Source organism: Mustela nivalis, assembly GCF_964662115.1.
Source record: "Mustela nivalis genome assembly, chromosome: 7".
Taxonomy (NCBI): domain Eukaryota; kingdom Metazoa; phylum Chordata; class Mammalia; order Carnivora; family Mustelidae; genus Mustela; species Mustela nivalis.
The window spans coordinates 94,944,341-94,965,015 of NC_139026.1; the positions used below are offsets into that span (position 1 = coordinate 94,944,341).

Below are 20,675 nucleotides of genomic sequence, written 5' to 3' on the forward strand. Positions count from 1 at the left end.
GCTGGGCCAGAGCTCCGTAGGCAGCGTCTCCCCCAGACCTTCCCCTCCATCCCCCCTGTCACTCGGAGGGATGGTGAAGCTTGGCTCCTAGGGGCCCGAGTCAAGCGAAGTCCGTTTTGGAACCTCCACAGCGCTGCGGGGGGTGCACAGGGGTTCTTCTTTGGCCTCCTGGTGCCCAACTTCCCACCCCTACCCTTTCCACACCTGTCACCGGGAAGTTTCTGAAACTACCTGGGTCTGAATCCCACTTTTCACCTCTAAATGGGGGAAGTGAGCTTTACTGAGGAAGAAATGTGACTACTACTGGGCATCTCTTCAGCCTCATTACTATGAGCCCACATCCCCCAACCATGCCAACATCGTAACTTCCTCCTGTACTACATACTCTCTCTCTCTCTCTCTCTCTCTCTCTCACACACACACACACACACACACACACACACATACCTTTAATCAGGCAACATTACCATCTGCAGTGTTTGTGGAGGCTTAATGAATTTTGAGACTTCAAGGCTAATTATTCCCTTGCCAGGGCCACTGACAAGTAACAGGGATGGGCAAGAAAGTATAGACCCTCCCTCGGTCCTGGGAAAGAGGAAGAGGATGCAGGCCCTGTTGTGGTTAAGAGATTCAGAAGTCCAGGTAATCAGGCCTGGACCTGCCTCTTGGGATTCTTGCTGGGTCAGCCTGAATGTTCTGGGGGCATAGCTGATTCTTGAGTAATGATGAATTTATATGATTTGGAATGGGAGTGACAAATATTGAAGTGAAAAAGGAAACTTTAAATATTGGCACTGGCCTTGGAAATCATATTTATCTCTTGGTTATGAGCAATTTTGGTATTTACTGTCTAAAGTAAGATCTAGAAAGTAGAGGCGCTACAATTTAATGGAATGAACAAAGGACAGGATGTCTGGAATTTGGGTATGATCCTGAGATTGTGGCTCTCTGTCTGGGCCTCAGTTTCCTCCTCTGAAAAGTGTGAGAGTTGGTACCTCCCAGCTCTGAGGATGTTCCAGGAGTCTCTGCCTCCAAGTCAGCTTCTTACTTTCTCACCTCAGGTTGGTAGGGGTGGGCAGGGAAGCCAGAGGAGGGAAAGGAAGAGTGAGTCACAGATAGCTGGCAGGCGGGCAGCAGACCTCACCCGCCCAACCCTGGCATTCGCCTGGACTAGCCCAGGTTATAGCCTCAGGGCTGGGATGGAGCAGGGAGGACAAAATTGGACTTGTTACGGTTTGTTAGGGTCCAGGATCCTAACAGTTTATATGCCTTTCAGCAACATGGGCAGCAAAACTTTTGGTGAGACAACTCAGGAGGACAACTGAAAAGATACCAGGAGCCCTTTGTCTGAGGTCCCAGCCCAGAGGTGTCCTTGGACCTTGACAGTCTAGCTTCTAGCCACCTCCTCACCCTCCCAAAGGCAGAGTGCAGGATCTCAATACTCCATGTCTATGCCTGAGATGACACAATGGGGCAAAGGGTATGACTGGGCTTCCCTGCTCTTGAGAGCCCCTTGAACTGATGACTTCCTGGCACCATCTTTCCTAATGTCCAGATGTGTTTCGCCATGAACCACCTTTGTATAACAACAACAACAACAACAAAAGTAAGAGCTAACATTTACTGAATTCTTTCTTTGTGCCATACAACTGCTTCCTCTGTGCCTTACAATACCTAAGTTTATTGCATGTATTATCTTACCTAATCTCCATGCTGTGACTGATTTCTCCAGGTATACATTTTACCAATGAGGAAACAGATTCAGGAAGATGAAATAACTCACCCAAGAGCCAGGATTCTAATCCACGCCTGTCTAGTTCAAAAGTCCATTCCCTTAAATTCTACTATAAATTACATGCAAGATCTGGGGGAACTAGGAGGGGTCGATGTGAAAAGAGAGATGTGTCTTCTCTCCTGTTCATCGTCCCTCTTTTGCTCTCTCCTAGTCACTTTCTCTCTCAGATTTCATTTCCTAGAACCTTGGAGCCATCTAAGAATCCCCAGGGGTAATCAGAGAGACTAATTAAGTCATAGAGGCCCAATTAGCCCTAAGACTATTATGTATTCATTAGATCTGTTGGCAGTAGAAGTTGGATTATAGTCATTGAAAAGAGCCAGATGGATGGAGTCCTTTCTCCAGAATATCAGTGTCCTAGGATCCCCTTTTTAGTGTTCCCAGAGAGCCCGCAGAGGAGGAATGGTATACTACATAGATGTGGACAGCAGAGATGTCCCAAGTGCAGAGTCTGCAAAGAAGATTCTTGCACCATCAGAAAGGAAATTCTTGTAGGCCCTAACTGCCTCCTTGAGCCTTACCCAACAAACCCTAAATAACTGGGCAAAAGAGAGGCAGAAGCCCCAGATGGAATGCCACAGTAAGTGCTTTTTAGCAAAATTCATTCATTCAACAAATATCTATTTAGCACCTCCTATATGTGTTACAAATTATTTCCTCTTCCTGTCAGGATGGATACTCTGGCATCCCATTTAAGCATATTTGACTAATATTTTCGAACCTATGGCTCCCTAACTTTGCACAATGATTTGTATAAACAATATGGAGGACCTATACCATGTTGGGCACAGGCTTAGGAATTGGGGATATAGTGAGAACAATACTGACAATTCCTGCCCTCATCGAACTTAGCTTTTGATAGGAGAAGACAAACAGTAAACAAAGAAACAAATAAATTAGCAAGGTAATTTCCACTCTTGGTAAGTTCTATGAAGGAAACAAAGGAGGCTGCTGTGCCAAAGATGGGGGGGGTGCTTTGGGAGGGAACAATCGGGGAAGGTCTCTTGAAGGAGCTGACGCTTCAGCTGAGGCAAGAAAGCAGCTCTGCCAAGAGTGGGGAAGGCTGTTCTAGGCAGAGAGAACAGTAAGTCTCATGGCCCTAAGCAGGGGAGAACTTGGCTTGAGGAACAGAAAGGAGGGCAGTGAGATCAGAAGGCAGTGTGTGGAGGGGAGAGTGGAACAAGAGGAGGACAGAGACAGGCAGGGGCCCCATGACATGGTTCTTGGGGTAGAGCTTTGACTCCCACTTATCACCTGCCGTGGGAAGTCCCAACCTTTTCAAACTCCAGTTTCTTCCTGTGAAGAATGGCTCTACCAGGAATTTCTTATCTCATAAGATCTAATTGTAATTGTTAGTACAATAATAAGTACCATTTCTTGTAGGCCTTCTGTATGCAGGTGTCATACTGGGTACTTTTTGTACGTTATTTGCCTTAATCTTCAACAGCAGTGGCAGATAGGAATCATTCTTCCCATTTTACAGATGTCATGTGTCCCAGTCACACAGCCGTATCAGAGCTAAGAACAGAACCCAGATATGACTGACTAGTTCTGCTGGACTCCTAAACACTGCTGTACTACGCCAGTGTGAGATATTACTGCTATTGCTGTTACTGAATCATCCAGTCGAGTTGACCTCTGAGACTTGGCCCCAGGGCCATTGGGCACTGTGATCCACGTGATGGCTCCTCCTTGCTCCCTGGGTCTTCTAGCTGCAAGTTAGGACTCCTTGAACACTGCTAACCTAGCAGGGTGCAAGGAAAACCCCGCGTCTGAGATTCCCGCGCTCAGCTCACCCTCCTACTAATGGGAAGCGAGGCAGATGCTCAGAGCCTTCTTCCCCTACCTCCTCCCAATCTCCGCGCGCCTGGGTCCCCGCCCTTCCCCGGTGGAGCTCTGAAGGGCGCTGGCGAGGCGGGACCGGGGCCAGGGACCTGGCCAGAGCTGGTTCTGTGTCGCGCGTCAGAAGCGCGCTAGAGGTCGTTGAGGGGCGTGGGTGGTTCGGGAAGTGGGTGGCTGAACCGGGCTGGGGACCGAGGCTGGAGGCGGAGCAAGATGGGATCGTGGCCGGGGAGGCGTGCCACAGAAGCAGTGAGAACCACCCGAAGGGCCGAAGGACCAGGACTGCGGGATCTGAGAGGGGAGAGATCGCAGAGACTGAGGGTGGCAGGAGAAAAGGTAGAGACGGGGGAGGGACACACCCACAGAAACACATATAGACTGGTAAAACCAGGTGGGGGGAGGGTGAAGAGAAGGGGATGGGGAGAGTCAGAAACGAATCACGACAGATTTGGGGAGAAATCAGAGAGATAGAGAAGGATCCAGAAATGGAGGGGAGAGAGTCAGAGATGAGTCAGAGAAACAGACACAGAGGACAGACTCAGTTAGGGAGAGACAGACATAGGGGAGAGGTACAAGGGGAAAGGAAGTGACTTGGGAGGGACTCAGAGACAAGGAAAGAACAGAAATAGTAGTGGGAGTGAAGAATTAATGGAGCAGACAGAAGCAAAGTCAGGCAGACAGATGGCTCTTCCCACCACATACTCTTCCCATCTCCCTCCAGACCTACACTCGGAAGCGCAGGTTCAGACGCGAGAAGTACTACCAAGCTGCCTTTTTGGTCTTCCTTAAGAAAAAAAGAAAAATGGCCAAGGAGAAGGGCCTAATCAGCCCCAATGATTTTGCCCAGCTGCAGAAGTACATGGAATGTGAGTCTTCCTCTCTGTCCTGAAGTTCGGGAAAAATTATCCCAGACAATCCCTACTCCTCATCCCCCCTTCCCCTCGTTTCCCCAGTGGTCTTAAGCCAGTTGGCTTCTGACGTAATGCCAGGGAATATGGGAAACAGAGGAGAGGGAGATGGGGCGATGTCTGTGGTCTCTGCTTTCCACCCACCTTCTCTGAATCTCGAATGCCTGCTCCAAGTTTCAGAGAAGAGATGTAAACAGAGGTACCACTCTGGAGCATTTGAAATGTTAGTCTTCCGATATTTCTCTCTGCATTTCTGTGTTTCTTCCTAGAATTTCTTCTTTCTTCATTTGACTAGAATCTTTTTTCCTGCTGGATGTCTGGGTGGGACTCCATCAGAGGGCAGGGAGAGTCCAACCAGACTAATGCTCTTCTCTCATCCTCTTCATACCCCAGACTCCACCAACAAGGTCAGTGATGTCCTAAAGCTCTTTGAAGATGGTGACATGGCTGAATATCTCCAAGGAGATGTGAGTGGCAACTGGGAAATCCTCTCCTTGCCCAGCTCCTCCCATCTTTGATTTTGCTACTCCACTGGGATCCCCAACTTCCAGGGATTATTCTGGGCCCTCCCCTTTCTGTTCTCCCTCTAGATACCCCAGTGTCCATTGTTACCACAGCTATTGCTATAGGAGAAAGCAAGAGATTCTTTTTTTTTTTTTTAAGATTTTATTTATTTATTTGACAGACAGAGATCACAAGTAGGCAGAGAGGCAGGCAGAGAGAGAGGGGGAAGCAGGCTCTCCACTGAGCAGAGAGCCCACTATGGGGCTCGATCCCAGGATCCTGAGATCATGACCTGAGCCGAAGGCAGAGGCTTAACCCACTGAGCCACCCAGACGCCCCAAAGCAAGAGATTCTAATTGAAGACTCAGCCTTGAGAAGAAACCGTAGTCTGCCCTGGATACTTCTTAGCCCTGCACTTGTCTCTGTCCTTGCTACTCCTAGTTCTTCAGTCCCTGCCTCCCATCCTGCACACTCCCCAGGGTAATGCTTACCCTTCTCATCATAGGCCATTGGGTACGAGGGATTCCAGCAATTTTTGAAAATCTATCTGGAAGCAGATAACGTTCCCAATCACCTAAGCCTGGCACTGTTTCAGTCCTTCAAGATGGGTCACTTAGAAGACACTGTGAAAAATGGTATGGTCATGAAGGTGGGACTGGGCTAGACTTCCAGAAGAAAAATCAAAGTAGTATGGGTTTTGGGGTGAGAGTTGAATTGAATTACATTTTGGAGACAGGGTTGGGGAAGAGAGGTGAAGGATGGCCATTCTGGTCTAGGAGGTGGAGGGAGGAAAGTTAAAGGGAAGAGTTGGAACAAAGGAAAAGAGAAAAGCCAGAGTGGAGAGAAGACCCCTAACCTCAGATCTACTGTCCTTTCTGTAACCAGATGTGGTGTATCTCAGTGATGTCTCCTGCTACTTTTCCCTTCTGGAGGGTGGCCGGCCAGAAGACAAGCTAGAATGTGAGTTGCCATCCTAGACTGGGAGAAGGAAAGAAAAGAGAGTAGAGGGGAGGGGGTATTTCCCAGCCTTCCTTCCCTCATTTTTTCAGGACTCCTAAAAGCTGACAGGGCCAGACAAAGGTGGAGCCAGAGTATGGGCTCATTTCCTCTGTTTCCCTAGACTTCTTATCCCTAATGCCACGCCAGTTCCCATGTCCTGTATGTTTTTATGTGGGTGGCCTGGGTTTTTCTGGGGTTGTGGGAGGTGTGTTCTGTCTCCCCTATTAGATTCACCAAGGGTTGAATCCAGGCCTGTTTCCCCTCCCTTTTTGTCTCCTCTCTCAGTCCCAGTGCCAGGCTCTGGGCTCTTCATCTAAAAGATGTCTCCCACTTCTTTATTTCCCCTGTATTCTGTTATGAATTTGGGGGGTATTCCTCACAAACTGACCCTGGCCCCCCTAAAACACCCCACAGTCACCTTCAAGCTCTACGACACGGACAGAAATGGGATCCTGGACAGCTCAGTGAGTTGGGGGACCTGTATGCTGGCCAAGGGAGTATGTGTCCATTTGTCTGTGCCCTCCTGTCCCAACTCTTCCAGGATCTTAAGAAGCAGAGGAAGTTAGAGGGAGAAGCTGAGTCCTCCAGGACTAAATTTGGGAGTGGGTCCCCAGATCTTGGCTCCTTAAAGAGGAGGCTAGAGACATGAATTGGGGGCTGCCTTGCAAACATACCAACACACATACACACTCATTTACTTGGCAGAGATACTTGAGAATGAGAGGTGGCTCTTGGGTGGCCCAGGAACCCTGATTTCTAGAAAAGAGTTTAAATGGTGGTAGTGAGGTGGGATATGGCTGTGGCTCTTACCTCTTGGCCCCCAGGAAGTGGACAGAATCATCATACAGATGATGCGAGTGGCTGAATACCTGGATTGGGATGTGTCTGAGCTGAGGCCGGTAAGGCAGTTTTTCCTTCATGTCCCTCCTTGTGCCTTCTCTCTAGTGAATCCTGCATCTATCTATGCCATTTCTGACAGGCGGCCGGGTTCCCTTGGTGAGGATGGCTGGGCTGGATGTCCTAGGGGGCAGAGGTGTCAGACCACACCAAAAGTCCCCTCCATTCCCGGCTCAGATTCTTCAGGAGATGATGAAAGAGATCGACTATGATGGCAGCGGCTCTGTCTCCCTGGCCGAGTGGCTCCGGGCAGGGGCCACCACCGTGCCATTGTTAGTGCTGCTGGGGCTGGAGATGGTAAGTAGGAGAGACTTGTGGAGAACGGTAAGATAGCTGCCTTGGGTTGTGTGCGCCAAGGGCTGGTGCTCTAAGGGCTCAGGCTCTCCCTAGCATCTACTTTGTCCTCCCAGACTCTGAAGGACAATGGACAGCACCTGTGGAGACCTAAGAGGTTCCCCCGACCAGTCTACTGCAACCTGTGCGAGTCCAGCATTGGTCTTGGCAAACAGGGACTGAGCTGTAACCGTGAGTGGTGGAGCCGGGGGGTATGGGGGCAGAGGGACAGCCCAGCTACCTGCAGGAGCATGCTGCTTTGATCTTCGAGAAATCTGGGTTCAAGTCCTGGGCTCTGCCATTGGCTAGTTAAGTGGGAAAGCCATACAACTTTCTCTTCCTTCCCTTCAGTACAGTTGACATGTAATGTTACATTAGTTTCAGGTGTACAGCATAGCCACAGAACATCTTTAAGCCTCAATTTAAAATAAGGTGTACTTGACTGAAAATGAGTACTATGAGCATTGAATAAGTGGATGCAAGAAAAGTATTTCACATGGGCCATGTCCATACTGTTAAGTCTACAATAAAAATTAGCTATTATTATTGTTATTGCTGTTGTTAAATCTAGGCCTCCCTGGGACACCTGGGTGGCTCAGTTGGTTAAGCAGCTGCCTTCAGCTCAGGTCATGATCCCAGCGTCCTGGGATCGAGTCCCACATTGGGCTCTTTGCTCAGCAGGGAGCCTGCTTCTCCCTCTGCCTCTGCCTGCCATTCTGTCTGCCTGTGCTTGCTCTCTCTCCCTCTCTCTCTCTGATAAATAAATAAAATCTTTAAAAAAAAAAAAATCTAGGCCTCCCTTGCATCTTCCAACTGAGTTCCTGGCATTTAGAAGGAGTGGGAGTAGGCATGGGGTAGCCATTGCTCTTTCACGGGGAAGAGTGAGCAAAAGGCACAGGTCTTGGAGGTGAGCCCCCACACTGTCACAGCAAGGGCTTATATGTCTTGTTTAAGTGAATAATCCCGCCTTACACGCAGGTAAAGAAGAGATGGGGGAGGGGCTGTAACTAAGTCTCTGACCCTTTTCCTTCTCGCCCAGTCTGTAAGTACGTCGTTCATGACCAGTGTGCCATGAAGGCCTTGCCTTGTGAAGTCAGCACCTATGCCAAGTCTCGGAAGGACATTGGTGTGAGTGATCCCAGGCCCACCCCAATACCAGCCGCACCCTGGCCCTGCCCTTAGCCAGTTGCTGCCCTCAGCCCTTCCCCTAGTCTCTGCTCGGACCCTCTCGGACAAGGGATTGTCTTTCTCCCCAAGGTCCAGTCACACGTGTGGGTGAGAGGAGGCTGTGAGTCTGGCCGATGTGACCGCTGTCAGAAGAAGATCCGCATTTACCACAGTCTGGTTGGACTGCATTGTGTGTGGTGCCACCTAGAGGTCAGTTTGGGAGCACTCCAGCCTCGGCCTTGGGGCTCCGCCCTAATCTACCCTCTGTGCTGGTCTCCCTGACAGCTGCTCTCTCATAGCCACAGTTGCCCTTGCTCCCAAGGACTCTCTTTCCAGTACCAGACCCTCAGAGTTGAGAGGTGACAGGTTCCCTCCATGATGTCTGCATACCCACCTTGTCTTTCAGATTCATGATGACTGCCTGCAAGCCATGGGTCATGAGTGTGACTGTGGTCTGCTCCGGGATCACATCCTGCCTCCATCTTCCATCTATCCCAGTGTCCTGGTGAGACCCTTAGGCAGTGGCTAGGAGGGGACAGGAGGAGTGCATCCCTGATTTAAACACACTTACACACACACACACACACACACACACACACGCATGCCATGCCCTTTATAGCAGAGAGTCTATACTTTCAGGATTCGAGTCAGACCCTTATTTGTTTAGGGATTCACATACAATCCAATTTTCTTTCCCTTTGGTTCTCTCCCTTTCTAGGCCTCTGGACAGGAGCGTAAAACTAGCAAAACGAGCCAGAAGACTATGGATGACTTACATTTGAGCACCTTTGAGGCTCTGCGGGTACATGAAGGGGGTGGGTTTTTCTTGGCTGGAGCCCTCATAGGAGGGAATGAAGTGGGAAAGGTGGGGAATGCACTTGTTCTCTACAAGACTCACAAGCATCTCTGGAGACAGGCTAGCCTTCTGCCACTGTCTCTGGGGCCCACCTTAACTCTGAGAAAATCCTGTTTTCCTTATTCTTGTTTTGTTTTGTTTTTTCTTCCCAAATGCAGATTGACCCTGTTTCTAACACCCACCCGCTTCTGGTCTTTGTCAACCCTAAGAGTGGCGGGAAGCAGGGGGAGAGGTGAGAAGAGACATACTGGGTCTTCTAAGTTGGAGAAGGAGGACCATAGAGGTTGGGAATCTGTGTGTATGGAGGAGGCACCTTGAGAAGGACATGAAGAGGGTGGAGTACAGACTGTCCATCCCCTACCATAAACTCTCCTTTTTCCCTCATACAGGGTGCTTTGGAAATTCCAGTATCTACTCAATCCTCGACAGGTATTCAATCTCCTAAAGGACGGTCCTGAGCCAGGGTGAGTATAGGTTGGGGACTGTATTGTAGTGTTTGTATGTGTCTGCCTGTGTATGTTGGAGGAGAGCAGAGAAGAACACATGTTGGGAGAACAGGGCTAGGGAACCCCAAGAAAGCAGAATCCAGAATGCTGCTTTTTACTAGTGTCATTGGGTATCCCCATACCCCTGAGTTCTCTGGTTCAACTTTGTTCTGCTCTCAAAACATGAAAATACCAGTTTCTCCCTAACCACTGATGAGTGGCTATAACTTTCCCAATTGTATTTTTTTCTCTGACCTTAACAGAAACAAGTCTTTTGACAAAGGGAAAGGGGGCCCTAAAGAATAAGAGATAAGAAGTAATCTGCCTGTCTAGGAGTTGGTAGATTCAATGCTATTGTCCTTCCTCATCTTCTCTCTTCCCTTTTATCTCAGGCTCAGATTCTTCAGGGATGTCCCTGGTTGCCGGATTTTGGTGTGTGGTGGAGATGGCACAGTAGGCTGGATTCTAGAGACCATAGGTCAGTACAGGGAGGGGCTCTGGGAAGGGCACTGGGGCACTGGCCTTCTAGAGCTAACTCCCTTCATCCATCCCCTGACCTGCTTTCCTAGACAAAGCCAACATGCCTGTTGTGCCTCCTGTTGCTGTGTTGCCCCTGGGCACTGGAAATGATCTGGCTCGTTGCCTAAGATGGGGAGGAGGTAAGTGGTTAGAAATTGTTTTCCTGGGAGAAGGAGGGAGTTGGGTAGGAAAGGAAAGGCACATAGAGAAGGTGTCTAGGCATTGTTATAGAAAAGAGGGTTGGGGAAGAAGAGGGACACAGATGGGTGGTTACCAAAGTGGATTGTCCCCAAGGAAGAAAGCTTGGGATGAAGCAAAGACCACAGTCTGAACCTAGAAGGGTCAGGGTGACAGTCCTCTTCCCTATATACCTAAAAATATCTTTCTGTTTCTCCCAACCAATTCTTAGGGCTCAGGGAATTCAGAAATACAGAGGACAATGTGGGAATAAGAAAGGTTGTAAAAGAGCTAAACCAGATGTTCAGTGATGAAGCTAGCAGGGATCTTGGCCGTGATTCATTCAGCCACTCAGCCAGTTAATCAGGGGTCGGTCATTCATTCATTTATAATCATTTCTTCCTAAGTCAATTGCAACAGTTTCTTAAATATACTCTGGTCTCCCTTCAAAAAGAAAGAGTTCAAAGGATGGTCTAGTAGATAAATAGGTCAGGGTGGAGCAGGTTGAGTCTGAGTTGTCTTTTTTTGAGGCTGTTGGACTCAGAGTCCAGCTCGGAGATCTTGCAAAAGTTTATAGAATAGGGGTCTGCTAAGGAAATTGAAAAGCACTCTAGAAAGAAGTTGTGTAAGGCCAAATGAGCCACCAAACAGCATGGTAGTGCATGCATTCGGGAGTGTGAGCCATTGGTTATGAGTGAGACATGCAGTACAAGGTGGGAATGTGGGGAGGAAGGACTGAGTTGAACCGAGTCCAGATTATGGAGGGTCATGAATGCTGTGCTGAGGAGTTTTGTACTTAAAGCAGAGAGCCCACAGAAATGATTTGTATTGTTTTGCATTGTTTGCTTGCAGTGTTTTGAATTTTTTAAACCTTGCCTATTTCTAAGAAGTGGGTTACATGTTTTAGTTTACCACGATCTCTTCAGCTCTCTGCTAGTCACTCATTCACTTCACCTTTCTAGCTGCTGAGGCATTTGAATGTGCAAACCCTGAACCATACAAAACTCTTGAGCTTATGAAAAATGTAACTCAAAGAAAAAATAGGCATATATATGCCTATTTGCATATACTTACATATATAAGTTATGTCTTCTATATATACATATGTAAAAAAAGCTGTTGTGTATATAAAGTATTATTCCAGAATGTAGAAATATCTTTGAGTACATATTATTATAATCTAAATCTCATATTAGGGGCACCTGGGTGGTTCAGTTGGTTAAGCATCTATCTTTGGCTGAGGTCATAATCCTAGGGTCCTGAGATGAAGCACCAAGTCAGGCTCCCTGTTCAGCAGGGAGTCTGCTTCTCCCTCTCTCTCTGCCCCTACGCCCTGCTTGTGCTCTCTCTCTCACTCATTCTCTTTCTCAAATAAAATCTTAAAAAATAAATGTATATAAGCATAGAACCAATTTTTTTACCAGTTTGGGTTTTTTTTAGATTTATTTATTTGAGAGAGAGAGAGTGGACAGGAAGAGGAACAGAGGAAGAGGGAGAGAGAGGGGGAGAGAAACAGACTCCCTGCTGAGCCCAGAGCCCGGGAGCCCGTCTCAGGGTTCAGTCGCATTACCTAAGATCATGACCTGAGCCCAAAATCAAGAGTCAGACACTTAATAGACTGAGCCACTCAGATGCCCCTGGCCAGTTTTTAAATCTTCATCATTTAACTTTGTGTTGACTTAAAATACTAGACCCTTGAAATTATGTATTTTGGGTCTTTACTGTGTGTTCTGCAAATGAGACTGTCATAGTAGTTTCTGCCAACTCAGCCTAAATCATGAAATAATGATATAAATACAATACTAAATTTGTTTTTGAAAATTTGTGTTGATACTGAAAAAAATCACAAGATTTGCAGAAGAGATGAAAGGAGTACCACAATGGGAGCTCTGTGGAGGGTGGATTGGAGGAAGGAGACAGGATAAAAAATTACCTGTATTGCAATAGTCTGGTCCAAAGACACTGAACCCCCAAGCAAAGACAACAGCAGTGCAGTTCATGACACTTGGTAACCAATGGGTTGTGGAGGATGAGAGGACAAGTCTAGGACATTTTCTGATTTGTGGAATGAGCATATGGGATACCACTTAAGATAGAGCATAGGGGAGGAGAACCAGTTTTAGGAAGATCGATTCCATTTTGCACATGTTAGGTTGGGATGTCAGTGGAGCACCCCGAAGGAAATGTGTGCTGAGTAGTTACAAATAGGTATTAGAAAGATACATGTTTGAGAGTCATCTGCTCCTAGGAGATAACTGACATCCTGAGAGTAAATGGGTTACCTCAGGGAAAGAAGAGAAGAGGGACAAGGATGCAATATCTTATAGTTAAATACCCTATTTAACTGTTGAGCAGAGGAAAATCCATTATTAAAGATGTCTGTGTTAATGTACTATTGTTACTATTAGAAATCAATATAAACAGTGGCTTAAAACAATACAAATTTATTATCTTACAGTTCTGGAGGTCAGACATCCCAAATAGGTCCCACTGTGCTAGAATTAAGGTGTTAGCAGGGCTGTGGGTTTTTGTTTTGTTTTGTTTTTTTAAAGATTTTTTTATTTATTTACTTGACAGAGATCACAAACAGGCAGAGAGGCAGGCAGAGAGAGGGAGAGGAGGAAGCAGGCTTCCCACCAAGCAGAGAGCCCGATGCGGGGCTCGATCCCAGGACCCCGGGATCATGACCTGAGCTGAAGGCAGAGGCTTTAACCCACTGAGCCACCCAGGCACCCCAGGGCTGTGTTTTTTCTAGAGGCTATAGGAGAGAATTCTTTGCCTTGCCTTTTCCAGTTTCTAGAACCTGCCTGTATTCCTGGGCTCATGGCATTGCTTCCAACACGCAGCGTTATCACTCCAAGCTCTGTTGCCATTGTCACATTGCTTTCCATCCACTTATTTCTTACCTTCGTCTTTCACTTATAAATAAGGACCCCTGTGATTATATTGGACCTGCCCAGATAATCCAGGATAATCTCCCCACTTAAAAATCCTTAATGCCGGGGTGCCTGGGTGGCTCAGTGGTTTAAGCCTCTGCCTTTGGCTCAGGTCATGATCTCAGGGTCCTGGGATCAAGCCCTGCATCAACCCCTGCATAGGGCTCTCTACTTAGCAGGGAGTCTGCTTCTGCCTCTCTCTGCCTGCCTCTGCCTACTTGTGATCTCTGACTGTCATATAAGTAAATTAAATCTTTTTTTTTTTTTTTTTAAGTCCTTAATGCTTAGAGTAGGGGCAGCTGGCTGGCTCAGTCAGTAGAGAATGGACTCTTGATCTCCAGGTCATAGAGTTCAAACCCCATGTTGGGTGTAGAGCTTACTTTAAAAAAAATCCTTGGGACGCCTGGGTGGCTCAGTGGGTTAAAGCCTCTGCTTTCGGCTCAGATCATGGTCCAGGGTCCAAGGAGCCCCACATTGGGCTCTCTGCTCAGTGGGGAGCCTGCTTCCCCCTCTTTCTCTGCCAGCCTCTCTGCCTACTTGTGATCTCTGTCTGTCAAATAAATAAATAAAATTCTTTTTAAAAATCCTTAGTTTAATCACATTATCAAAGTCTCTTTTGCCATGAAAGGCGACATATTCACAGACTCTGGAGATAAGAATGTAGACCTCTTTGGGGCACCTGGCTGGCTCAGTCAGTAGAGCATGCAACTCTTGATCTTGGGGTTGTAGTTCTAAGCCCCACACTGAGTGTAAAAATTACTTAAAAATAAAATCTTTTTTTTTTTTTAAAAGAACTCAGGGGCGCCTGGGTGGCTCAGGCAGTTGAATGTCTGACTCTTGGTTTTGGCTCAGGTCATGATCTCTAGGTCAGAAGATCTCAGGCTGGGCTCCTGGCTCAGCAGGAAGTCTGCTTCCCCTCTCCCTCTGCCCCTTCCCCGTACTCACGCACAAAGGTGAATGTGTGTGTGCTCCTTCTCTCTGAAATAAAAATTTTTTTAAAAGGCTGGAGACATCTTTAAGGGATCACTATTCTGCATGCCAAAGACACTAAGAAGGAATAGTCAGAGAGGGTAGCTTAGAGAAAGGCATTTTAGAGGCCAAATGAGTTTCATGAGTTAAAAAAGAACTAAAGATATACTGTTGGTTTTGGCAGGAATTATTGGCAATCTTTTCCAGAAGAGTTTCAGCAGGGTGGCATGGCAAAAGGCAAATTACATTGGGTTGAACCATCAGTGGAATATGAGAAAGTGGAGACTTACTTTTTTTAATCTTTTTTTTTCCTGATTACAAAAATAATCCATGCTTGTGGTAAAAAATAATTCAAACATTTCAGATATAAATGCCAAAAAAGGGACGCCTCGGTGGCTCAGTTTGTTGGGCGGCTGCCTTCGGCTCAGGTCATGATCCCGGCGTCCTGGGATCGAGTCCCACATCGGGCTCCTTGCTTGGCGGGGAGCCTGCTTATCCCTCTGCCTCTGCCTGCCACTCTGTCTGCCTGTGCTTGCTCTCGCTTCTCTCTCTATGACAAATAAATAAATAAAATCTTTGAAAAAAAAAAAAAAACTTAAAAAAAAAATGCCAAAAAAATTCCCTGTGATCTACTCCCTTAAGTTTTGGAATCTATTCCTCCATGTTTTTCTTTCTAGATACATACTAATATGTACTTAAACAATGAGATCATTCTATTGATGTTCTTCTTCTTTTTTTAAACTAAACATTGTGGTTATCATTATATTTCAGTACAGTCAGATTTACCTCACTCTTTTTACTACTAAGTAGTATTCCGTTGTGTGACTATGTCATAATTTATTTAACCAGTCCCCTATTGATAGACATTTGGGTAGTGGCCAGTTTTTTATTACCAGCCATGCTGCAGTGAACACCTTGCACATCTATCGCTGCACACAGATGTGAGAATTTCTCTAAGTGATATTTCTAGAATTGCTGGCTCAAAGAGTGTGAACATTTTACATTTGACTAGTTATTTCCTTTTTAAAAGTTTTACAAATGGGGCGCCTGGGTGGCTCAGTGGGTTAAGCCTCTGCCTTCGGCTCAGGTCATGATCTCAGGGTCCTGGAATCCAGCCCTGCATCAGGCTCTCTGCTTAGCAGGGAGCCTGCTTCCTCTCCCCCTCTGCCTGCCTCTCTGCCTACTTGTGATCTCTTTCTCTCTGCCAAATAAATAAATAACATCTTTTTAAAAAGGTTTTACAAATAAGAAATAAGTAAAAGTTACACAAATAATATATCAGTACATTTTCACTGTAAAAGACTTTAACAAAATAAAGTATGTAAATGTTCACATATAGATCTCCTCCCTCTACTCCCTACCAAATCCCATGTCCTTCCCCCAAAATAATCACTGTGTTCTATTTGTATTCATTTTCCAGTTTTTATATGTACACACACACACACAACTTTTAAGCAAACATAAATGGAAACATACTACAGAGATTGTTCTGGGACTTTTTTTTTTTTAAGATTTTATTTATTTATTTGACACAGAGAGATCACAAGTAGACAGAGAGGCAGGCAGAGAGAGAGGGGGAAGCAGGCACCCCACTGAGCAGAGAGCCCAATGAGGGGCTCGAGCCCAGGACCCTGAGATCACAACCTGAGCTGAAGGCAGAGGCTTAAACCATTGAGCCACCCAGGCGCCCCTGGGACTTCTTTTTTCATTGAATAATATGTCCTGGAGATCTTTCCGTGTTAGTACATATAGATTACATTGTAAATTCAACAGTTGTATGTTATTTCTTGGCATGAATTTGCCATAATTTATATAACCTTCCCCTGCTAAAGGGCATTTAGACTGTTTCCAATTTTTTGTTGTTTTAGAGAGTACCTCAGCAAACATCCTTGTACACACACAGCCTGGTACAGGGCTCCATCCCAGGACCTGGGATCATGACCTGAGCCAAAGGCAGACGCTAAATGACTGACCCACCCAAGTGCCCCAATACTGACCATCTTTAATCTGCGTATTAGCCATTTGTATTTCTTCTTCTGTGATTGGCTTATTTGTGTTATTTGCCCGTTTTCTACTGACTTTCTAGATTTAGTGATTTATAAGCATTTTTCAGATGTTGGTGAAGTTAGCCTGTTATATGTGCTAGAGATACTTTTTCCAATTTGTATTTTTTTAGGTGTGTGTTTATTTAACCATATAGAAGTTTTAAATTCTAAAGATTTATTTATTTATTTATTGGGGCACCTGGGTGGCTCAGTCGTTCAGCGTCTGCCTTCGGCTCAGGTCGTAATCCCAGGATCCTGGGATCAAGCCCCGCATGGGGCTCCCTGCTCAGTGGGGAGTCTGCTTCTCCCTTTCCCACTTCCTCTGCTTGTGTTCCCTCTTTCACTGTCTCTTTTCCTGTGTCAGATAAGCAAATAAAATCTTTATTAGAAGAAGGTTGATTTGAGAGAGACTGAGTGAGTGCACGTGCATTGGGGGGGAGAGGCAGAGGAAGAGGAAAGAATCCCAAGCAGACTCCCCACTAAGCATGAAACCTGATGTGGGGCTCGACCCCACAACCCTGAGATCATGACCCTAGCCAAAACAAAGAGTCCGATGCTCAACGGACTGGGGCACCCAGGAGCCACAGGAAGTTTTAAATTTTAATATAACTGTATTTACCAGGGACACCTGGGTGGCTCAGTCACTCTGCCTTTAGCTCAGGTCATGATCCCAGAGTCCTGGGATTGAGCCACGCACAGGGCTTCTTGCTCCGTGGGGAGCCTGCTTCTCCCTTTGTCTGCCACTCCCCCTGCTTGTACTCTCTCTCTCTCTGATGCATAAATAAATAAAATCTTTTTTTAAAATTGTATTTATCAGTCTTTTCCTTTTTTGGCTCCCAGTTTTGTATTATGCTCTAGAACAGCCTTTTCCACTCACAGATTTCAAAAACATGCACTCATGCTTTCTGCTAGTCCAAATTCTGCTTCATTTTTTGCATTTAAATTCTTTGGCTCGTCTTGAATTTATTTTGGTATAAGGAGTGACTTCTACATCCACCACCCTTTATTGAATAATCTGTCTTTAAAATGCCATCATATACTAAATTCCCATGTATATATATTTGAGGCTATTTGTAGGCACTCTGTTCCTTACTACTGAACTTTTTATTCTATTCATTGTGCCAGTGTCACAGTGTTTTGATTCCACTGCTGCCTGCTGCATTCTCTCTGGTAGAATAGGGAAAGAAAGTGTGTGTGAGAGAGAGAAAGGGAGAGAGATTCCTTATTAATCACTCATCTTTTTCAGCATTTTGTATTTTCCAGGCTGTTATCTCTAATCTTTTAGATGAACTTTGGTTTTATTGTTAGATGCATACACACATTGGAAACTTGGACTCTCTATGACAGTGTGGAGAAAAGGGTCTGCTGGGGCTGACCTTAAGATTGCTCCATGGGAGGAGCGCCCGGCGGGTTCAGTCAGTAGAGCATGCACCTCTTGGTCTCAGGGTTGTGAGTTTGAACCCCATGTTGGACATAGCGCTTACACTTAAAAAGAGAGAGAGAGAGAGAGCTATGGGACTTAGGACAAAGAACCCTACCCTTTCTTTCTTTTTTTCAAGACTTTGTTCATTTGTCAGAGAGAGAGAGAGAGCACAAGCAGGGGGAGCTTCAGGCTCCCCACTGAGCAAGGAGCCTGATGTGGCACTTGATCCCAGGACCCGGGATCATGACCTCAGCCGGAGGCAGATGCTTAACCAACTGAGACACGGAGGTGTCCCATACCCTACTGTTGCACTGGCTGGGGCTAGGAGGGTCTGGTCTGCAGAATCAGGGCAGAGGATCACTAGGAATCTATCGGGTTGGGAGCTGAGAAAAGGGCCCTCTGAGACCCCTGGTTCAGTTCTAATCTGTCTTCTCCCCTATCCTTAGGATATGAGGGACAGAATTTGGGGAAGATCCTCAAGGATTTAGAGATGAGTAAGGTGGTACATATGGATCGATGGTCCGTGGAGGTGATACCTCAACAAACTGAAGAAAAGAGTGACCCAGTCCCCTTTCAAATCATCAATAACTACTTCTCCATTGGTGTGGTCAGTGAAGTGGGGTATGGGGGCTAGGGAGGAAATATGGGTTAAGTAGCAAGAAGCTAGAGCTGGTTAGAAAGAGGAGGTAGAGGTTAAGGGAGCTGTGACACAGGGAAATGGTGGGTGGGGTACAGTGGTGAGAGTTGCAAGAAAAGGCCATGGGACATACTGCTACCGAATGGGGGAGTTAAAGAGAGTGTTCTGTGCTGAGAGAGGAGGCAGGCCTCTGATCCTACATGCCCTGAACTCCCCAGGATGCCTCTATTGCTCACCGATTCCACATCATGCGAGAGAAATATCCTGAGAAGTTCAACAGCAGGTGAGGGAAAGGAGGGTGGGGGTGGACATACACAGTGGCAGGGACCAGGCTGTGGCCAAGTTTGACTCAGCGCACTTACATGATCCGTGGCACCTCTGAAAAGCCCCTTAGCCAAAGCCATCCTCTTCCCTAAGGACCGGAGTCAGGAGGTTGATGTCCTTCCCTGTCACTTAGCCTTCCCCTGCCAGCACTGTGTAACTTGTCCCCTTCCTCTTGGGCCTTATATTGGCACTGACACAGAATGAAGAACAAGCTATGGTACTTTGAATTTGCCACTTCTGAATCCATCTTCTCAACATGCAAAAAGCTGGAAGAGTCTTTGACAGTCGAGGTGGGTATGATGAGACCCAACCCTACATGCTTCTCACTTATTTATTGTAGTCTCTCCCTCCATAGGTGCCCTCAAGAACTTCCCCTATTCTTAAACCTATTACTTCAACCTCCCAGCTCTCCAGTCCCAATGTCCCAGGTTTTCAATACACTGGTCCCTATTTCCTGCCATCCTTTGCAAACCCCCAATTCCTGGCCTTCCCAGTTTGTCATCTGGTGGGGGGAGGAGTGGTGTCCATGATGATGCCAGGAGAGAAGGACTTATGCTCTCCTCTTTCTCAGATCTGTGGGAAACCACTGGATCTGAGCAGCCTGTCACTAGAAGGAATCGCTGTGCTGAACATCCCTAGCATGCATGGTGGTTCCAACCTCTGGGGTGACACCAAGAGACCTCCTGGAGATACCCATGGGATCAACCAGGCCTTAGGCACTACAGCTAAAGTCATCACTGACCCAGATATCCTGAAAACCTGCGTACCAGGTGAGCAGCCTTGGGAGCTGAGTGGGCAGGACTAAGGGGAAGGTGTGGCTCCCTTTGGAGGTACGTTGCTCCTACAAAACCCATCTCCTTACTTCCTACCCACAGACCTAAGCGACAAGCGGCTGGAAGTAGTAGGGCTGGAGGGTGCAATTGAGATGGGCCAGATTTATACTAAGCTCAAGAATGCTGGACATCGGCTGGCCAAGTGCTCTGAAATCACCTTCCAGTAAGGAAAACTCTGGCCAGGGGCTCTGAGGGAAGGAGGAGGGCCAGGAGAGCAGAAGGGTCATGGGGATAGTAGGGGGGAGCTGTACTAGGAGATCTTCCTCAGTAACAAAAGTCTCTCAACCAAGCTAAGAAACAGTTTTGTATTCAGTTGGTAAAGAAATCTCCACCAATCTGCCTTGGCTTCCCACAGCACCACAAAAACCCTCCCCATGCAAATTGATGGAGAACCCTGGATGCAGACACCCTGTACGGTGAGTATTGCCTTCGCCTGCCCAAAACTGAACCCTCAAGCTTCATGGATCCTAAACCTGCATTCCACAGCTTCCTTACTCCATCCCATCTCAAGTTCCCCTGTGCATCTTTCTTCCCAAATCACGGTTTCTTAGCCCCTGGCCTTCCTGCCATGGCCTCTCTAGGACCCTGGTAAGTCCCCTACACCCCACAGATTTACCCTCAAATCTCTACTGCTCTAGTCCCAAGGGAACCAGGTCCTGCCTCTGAACTTGACCCCTTCCCTTCCAGATCAAGATCACCCACAAGAACCAGATGCCCATGCTTGTGGGCCCACCCCCTCGCTCCTCCAATTTCTTTGGCTTCTTATGCTGAGGGGGACACCTCAGCCTCCAAGCCAGCCTTGAACCCACCTCTTCGTTCCTGGACTCTACTCCTAGGCTCTGTACATTGCTGCCACGCCCTCCTGCCAGCTCAGGGGAGTCTTCCTCCACCCTCACGGTATTTATTATCCTTGCACCACCTCTACTATTCCCCATGCACACATACACCCATGCGCGTGCGTGTACACACATACACACACACACACTGAAAGTGCCTCATCTGAATAAAATGACTTTTTTCCCCACA

General features: G+C 47.0%; 1 protein-coding gene across 10 annotated transcripts in view; it reads left to right on the plus strand.

Annotated features, from left to right (window-relative positions):
- Positions 1-20,675, plus strand: part of DGKA (diacylglycerol kinase alpha) — a 21,889-nt gene extending 1,214 nt beyond the window's left edge. For 3 of the 10 annotated variants that reach the window (XM_082741701.1, XM_082741702.1, XM_082741700.1), the window contains exons 2-24: positions 4,359-4,503; positions 4,939-5,012; positions 5,555-5,684; positions 5,935-6,009; positions 6,463-6,512; positions 6,873-6,947; positions 7,123-7,242; positions 7,356-7,470; positions 8,318-8,406; positions 8,536-8,655; positions 8,852-8,950; positions 9,164-9,247; positions 9,460-9,533; positions 9,691-9,765; positions 10,179-10,264; positions 10,356-10,445; positions 18,302-18,462; positions 18,711-18,775; positions 19,016-19,106; positions 19,388-19,586; positions 19,692-19,812; positions 20,005-20,065; positions 20,337-20,675. In XM_082741701.1, coding sequence (XP_082597827.1) covers positions 4,440-4,503; positions 4,939-5,012; positions 5,555-5,684; positions 5,935-6,009; positions 6,463-6,512; positions 6,873-6,947; positions 7,123-7,242; positions 7,356-7,470; positions 8,318-8,406; positions 8,536-8,655; positions 8,852-8,950; positions 9,164-9,247; positions 9,460-9,533; positions 9,691-9,765; positions 10,179-10,264; positions 10,356-10,445; positions 18,302-18,462; positions 18,711-18,775; positions 19,016-19,106; positions 19,388-19,586; positions 19,692-19,812; positions 20,005-20,065; positions 20,337-20,420 — 2,202 coding nt within the window. In that variant the 5' untranslated portion in view covers positions 4,359-4,439 and the 3' untranslated portion in view covers positions 20,421-20,675. Of the gene's footprint in view, positions 1-1,276; positions 1,607-3,278; positions 3,974-4,358; positions 4,504-4,938; positions 5,013-5,554; positions 5,685-5,934; positions 6,010-6,462; positions 6,513-6,872; positions 6,948-7,122; positions 7,243-7,355; positions 7,471-8,317; positions 8,407-8,535; positions 8,656-8,851; positions 8,951-9,163; positions 9,248-9,459; positions 9,534-9,690; positions 9,766-10,178; positions 10,265-10,355; positions 10,446-18,301; positions 18,463-18,710; positions 18,776-19,015; positions 19,107-19,387; positions 19,587-19,691; positions 19,813-20,004; positions 20,066-20,336 lie in introns of all 10 variants that reach the window. The other 7 variants (XM_082741706.1, XM_082741698.1, XM_082741705.1 and 4 more) reach the window with 5 other exon arrangements.